This window comes from Panulirus ornatus, chromosome 20 (genome assembly GCF_036320965.1).
Source record: "Panulirus ornatus isolate Po-2019 chromosome 20, ASM3632096v1, whole genome shotgun sequence".
NCBI classification, from domain to species: Eukaryota; Metazoa; Arthropoda; class Malacostraca; order Decapoda; family Palinuridae; genus Panulirus; species Panulirus ornatus.
In genome coordinates this window covers 42167429-42173428 of record NC_092243.1, presented here as the reverse complement: position 1 = coordinate 42173428, position 6000 = coordinate 42167429, and the positions used below count along the sequence as shown (strand labels likewise).

The window sequence follows — 6000 nt, the reverse complement described above, 5'->3', positions numbered from 1 at the left end:
AAAGAAATGCCACATCCACTCACATCCATTCTCTAGCTGTCATGTATAATGCACCAAAACCACAGCTCGCTATCCACATCGAGGCCCCACAGACCTTTCCATGGTTTTCCCCTGGACGTTTCACATGCTCTGGTTGAGTCCACTGATGACAAGTCAACACCAGTATACCAAATCATTCTAATTCACTTTATTTCATGCAAGTCTTTTTCCCTAGTACATGTTCAGGTCCTAGTTACTCAAAATCTTATTCACTCCATCCTTCCACCTCCACTTTGGTTTCCAACTTCTCCTTGTTCCCTCCTTTCCTGACACATATGTTCTTTGTCAATCTTTCCTCACTCATTTTCTCCATACATATAAACCATTTCAACACACCATCTTCTGCTCTCTCAACCACACTCTTTTTATTACCACACATCTCTCTTGCCCTTTCATTACTTACTCAATCAAACCACCTCAAACCACATACTGTCCTGAAACATTTCATTTCCACCACATCTCCTAACCTTTCATCACTTACTCAATCAAACCACCTGAAACCACATATTATCCTCAAACATTTCATTTCCAACACGTCCATCCTCCTCCACACAAGCCTATCTACAGCCAAACTCGCAACCATACAATATTGTAGGAACTACTATTCCCTTAAACATACCCACTTTTGCTCCCCAAGATAACGTTCTTTCATTCCACATGCTACACATTGCACCCAGACCCTTCATCCCTAACCACCAACCTATGACTCATTTCTACCTCCATGTTTCCATTCGCTGCCATGTCTACTCCCAGATATCAAAACACTTCATTTCCTCCAATTTCATCCATTCAAATCTATATAGCAACTAACTTGTCTCTCAATCCTGCTGAACCTAATAACTTTACTTTTCTTCACATTTACCCTCAACTTCCTCCTTTCACACACTTTTCCAAACTCAGTCACTAACTTCTGCAGTTTCTTGCTCAAATCAGCCAACGGTGCAGTATTATTGGTGAACAACAAGTGACTCACTTCCCAGGCCCACTCATCCCCAACTGACTGCAGACTCGTCCTTCTCTGCAAAATTTTTGCATTTTCCTCCCTAACCACCTCTTCCATTAACAAATTATAAACATACATGGTGACATCAAACACCCTTGCTGCCAACTTTCACTGGGAACCACTCATACACATGCCCTACACCCTTGATAAAAAACTTCACTGCTTTTAGCAGCTTATCTATAGAATTTTCATCAAAAGTGGAAATTCTGCATTGACTGGGAAAAGAACCACTATTCTATATTCATTTGTACCAAATTTGCTTATTCTGACCTACTGAGGGAATGCAACCCCCAGTGTAGATAAAGGAGACCATTACAGAATATTATTTTGTGCTCTAAAATCTATCTTATTCATATGAATTCTAAATTAAACACAATATCACATTCCCAATTCTCTTGTTCTTTTCGCTACATCTTATTCAATTACTTCCTTAACTGAACATAATCCTCATAAAGGCTAATCTATTTAGTCCATACATACTTTCATAACCCCAACATGGTAAAATTTGATAAAATGATCACCCCGTTTTTAGCATCTGATCAACTATTAACAAGAGATACGCTGTTGTGCTGGAATTCCTCATTATTAAATAATCCTCAATGTTGTATAATAAACACATGATTGTTAATAATACACTAATCTTTTTCAGGTAATTCAAAGGCGAGAGGAAGGTTCTGTTGACTTTCTCCGTGAGTGGGCTGACTACAAGCATGGATTTGGAAACTTAGCTGGTGAATTCTGGCTAGGGAATGAAAAGATCTATCTACTCACAAACCAACATGTAAGATTATCACTTGAGAAATCAATTTCTTTCATAACTGTTCACTGCTTTAAAAGTCAGTGAGGTAATGTAAACAACACAAGAAGAATGACTTCATGTGCTCACATCCACTCTCCTCGTCTCATGTATAATGTACCTACACCAGAGCCTATATCCATAGCCAAACCCCATAGACCCCTCTGTGGTTTCCCCTGGCCACTTTGTGTGATTTGGTTCTATCTAGTGACAGCATGTCAGCCCCTGTATACTTCATCTCCCCAATTCACTCTATACCATGAATGCCTCTTACTCTCCTGAATGTTCAAGGTCTGGTACCTCAAAGACTCTTTCACTTCATCCTTCTGTGTAGTCCCCCCCATCCATCTGCTCCCCCCCAACTTTTGACATGTATATCCTCTTAATCATTCTCTCTTCACTTATCTTTTTCATTCTTTTTTTATGCCTAAAACATTTCAAAACCCCTAGTTAATGCTCTCAATCATAATACACTTACTATTACACATCTCTCTTAGTCATTCCAATAAAATATTCTCTACTCTTACCAAAAATATTATCTAGGACTACATTTCCAACACATCCACCTTTTCTGTTCTTTTGTAATCAGGGCCCAAGACTTCAACTCATACAGCACTACTAGGACCAATATACCATCAAACATACCCATCTTGTTATTGCTGACAGTAACCTCTCCTTCCTTTCACTCCTCACTGCTACCAGGATCTTTGCTGCCTCTCCCACCCACTGATTCACTTCAGCTTTTATTCACTGTCATGTCCATTCCCAGGTATCTACATCAGTCAACTTTCTCCAAATTTTCTCCATTCACTGTCTAACTCACTAGTAAATCTCATTACCTTACTTTTATTCATGTTAACCCAACTTCCTTTCACACACTCTCCTGAGCTAGGACACAAGTTTCTGAAGTTTCTCTCTCAAGTCTTCTATAAGAGTTATGTCATCTGCAAACAGCACCTAACTCACCTTTCATGCCCCCTTATCACACCCCACCCCCAGCATACTGAAGAACAACCTCCCTTTTCAAGACCCCTCACCTTTACTTTACACAAAATCACATCCCAGACAGACCCATGTTCACTTGGAGCCAATCACCATTCTCCCTTTCAACTTGCACACAAACCTTACTCCTTCAGTGAAAACTTTCCAGTGCATCTGGTAACTTTTCATCCATACAGTTATTCGTCGCACTTTCCACAAGGCCTCTCGATCAGCCCTATGATATTCTTATACAGAATATTAATCCTACACTATATTAGTTCATGTTGAACTCATTAATCATGAGTATATTCATCAGTTTGCATTACTCAAGCACAGCATTATATCAATGTAATTATTCATAACATAAGTACTTTTGATGAACAGGTATCAACGCTGCGAGTTGATTTGGCAGATTTTGACCAACAAAGTGCACATGCACTCTACTCAGCTTTTGCAATAGGCTCAGAACTGGAGGGATACTCACTTAAGATGCTTGGCAAGTACAGAGGAGATGCAGGTATGCTAATCTTTTCATTTCTAGTACTGTAATTATGTATATTCTGATGATTGTATTATGTGAAAGTACAGCATTAACACAACAAACACTGAGTTTCTCTGAATAACTGACAATTAAAATATGAAATGTTTTTTTTTGCAATAGGTCAAATACTTACCAGTCTTTAGATGACTTTCAGAAATGACTAGTACATCTTATGACCGAGTCAGCATTGAATACCTTTGTTTTTTACTATGTTGCATCTTTAACCCCTTAACCCCTTGAGACAGATACTTATGTGAGCTGAGCAATGTCCCCGGACAGAGATATATGCATCGAGTTTTGTGTCTCTAATTCAAGGCTGTGCATCAAGCCTGAGTGGTGGCTGAGTTTGCAACACACAATGAATTCTTCCCACAGTCAGTTATCCTTCAGCCATGCCAATGACAGCACATTTTCATGAGTTTTCTAGGGAGGAAATCGAGTGCTTCTAGCTAGATTTTGATGACCAGGCAGAATATACTGAATTAAGTGACAATGAGGATCTGTTATTGAAAGTTATGAACAGTGACTCTTTCACAGTTTGAAGTTGGCCAAGATGAGACAGGAGAAGGTTTTATAGCAAAAGCAGCAGCAGCATTATGAGTGCTCACCTGACACTGACAACACTGCATCTGACTGGTGTGCCTTGTAATTTTACAAACTTTTTTAGTTTTGTTGATATGGAAGAAATACCTATGAATCACAATATCAATATGAGGAAACTATCTATCATATAAAATGGTGATTGGGTGAGTTAGTGTATTAGTTGTTTAGATGTAAGAGACTGGATGTTAGTGATGGTTGACTTGAATAAGAAGGTAAGAAATGTGTCAGTTGTGGATATAATTGGGGTACATGGGGTATTCAGTGTTATGAATGGAAATGGTAAAAAGCTTATAGTTGTGTGCTGAAAAAGGACTGGTGATAAGGAATTCCTGGTTCAACAAGAGGTATGTACACATATATATGTATGTGAGTAGGAGAGATGGTCACTGGGCATTATTGGATTACATATTAATTGACAGACATGTAAAAGAAAGACTTATGGATGTAAATGTGCTGAAAGGGGTAGCTGGTGGTATGTCTGGTCACTACCTTGTGGATGCAAGTATAAAGAGTTGTACAAGTTTTCGAAAATGATGACAGTGTTATGGAGAAGAGAGTGGTGAGAGTGAGAGTAATTGAGCTGAAAAAGAGATTCATGTGAAGAAATACCAGGAGGAATTGAGTGTAAAATGGCAAAAGGTGAGAGTAAATGAAGCAAGAGGAGTGGGTGAGGAATGGGAGGTAATTAGGGAAGCAGAGATGGCATGTGCAAGATGTGAATGTGGCATGCAAAAGGTGGGATATAGGCTGATTAGAAAGGATAGTGACTGGAGGGATGAAGAAGTATAGTTTCTAGTGAAAGAGAAAAGAGGCATTTGGGCAGTACTTGCAGGGAAGGGATGGAAATGACTGGGATGTGTATAAGAGAAAGTGGTAGGAGGTCAAGAAGAAGGTACAGGGACTGAAAAAGAGGACAAATGGGAGTTGAATGAGGCAGTATCAGCAAACTTTAGGGAGGATAAGATATTTTGGATGAGGTAAACAATAAGCAAAAGACAAGAGGACATATGGGAACATCAGTGAAATGGGCAAAAGGGGAAGTGATAACAGGTAGTAATGAAGTGATTATGAGATGAATTATTTTGAAGGACTGTAAATGTATTTGGTGACAGGTGTTTGGTCAGGATGGTATGCAAAGTGAGAGAGTCCTGGAGAGTGGTTTAGTGAAGAGGGAAGAGGTGGTGAAACCCTTCTCTAAAATGAAATGGGGCAAAGCAGCTGGAAAGGATGGTATTGCAGTTGAATTTATTAAGAGAGGGGGTGAATGTATTGTTGATTGGTTGGTAAGGATTTTCAATGTAATTTTGAATCATAGTGAGGTGCCCAGTGACTAGCAAAATGCATGGACAGTGCCACTAAATAAAGCAAAAGGGGATAAAGGTGAGTGTTTGTTGAGTACACCTAAAAAACTGTAGGGGAGGGTATTCACTAAGAGGGTGAATTGATGTACAGAGCTTCAGATAGGGGAGGAGCAGTATGGTTTCAGAAGTGGTAGAGGATGTGCGGGTCAGGTGTTTGCTTGAAAGAATGTGTGAGAAATACTTAGACAAACAGAAGGATTTGCATGTAGCATTTATGAATTTGGAGAAGGCATACAGTAGGGTCAATAAAGATGCTTTGCGGAAGGTCTTAAGAATATATGATATATGGTGTGTGAGGAAAGCTATTAGATGCAGTGACAAGTTTTATCAAGGTGTAAGGCTTGTGTGCAAGTAGGAAACAAGGAGAGTGAATAGTTCCAAGTGAACGCTAGTCTGCAGCAGGGGTGTGGGATGTCATCATGGTTGTTAAATTTTTTGTATGGGATGGTGAAGGAGATTTATGTGACTCGAAGAGAGGAGTGAGTATGCAGTCAATAAAGATGCTTTGTGGAAGGTCTTAAGAATATATGGTGTGTGAGGAAAGCTATTAGATGTAGTGAGAAGTTTTATCAAGGTGTAAGGCTTGTGTGCAAGTAGGAAGCAAGGAGAGTGAATAGTTCCAAGAGAATGCTAGTCTGCAGCAGGGGTGTAGGATGTCATCATGGTTGTTAAATTT

The 6000-nt window shown here is 39.4% G+C and overlaps 2 protein-coding genes across 3 annotated transcripts in view; one reads left to right on the top strand and one right to left on the bottom strand.

Moving 5' to 3' along the window:
* Window positions 1-6000, bottom strand: part of Mekk1 (mitogen-activated protein kinase kinase kinase 4) — a 1037736-nt gene that overhangs the window by 345361 nt on the left and 686375 nt on the right. The gene's annotated exons all lie outside the window — the stretch shown is intronic.
* Window positions 1-6000, top strand: part of LOC139755964 (uncharacterized) — a 185040-nt gene that overhangs the window by 170335 nt on the left and 8705 nt on the right. For both annotated transcript variants that reach the window (XM_071674801.1, XM_071674800.1), the window contains exons 8-9: window positions 1692-1823; window positions 3204-3336. In XM_071674801.1, the coding sequence (XP_071530902.1) occupies window positions 1692-1823; window positions 3204-3336 (265 nt within the window). The remainder of the gene's footprint in view (window positions 1-1691; window positions 1824-3203; window positions 3337-6000) is intronic.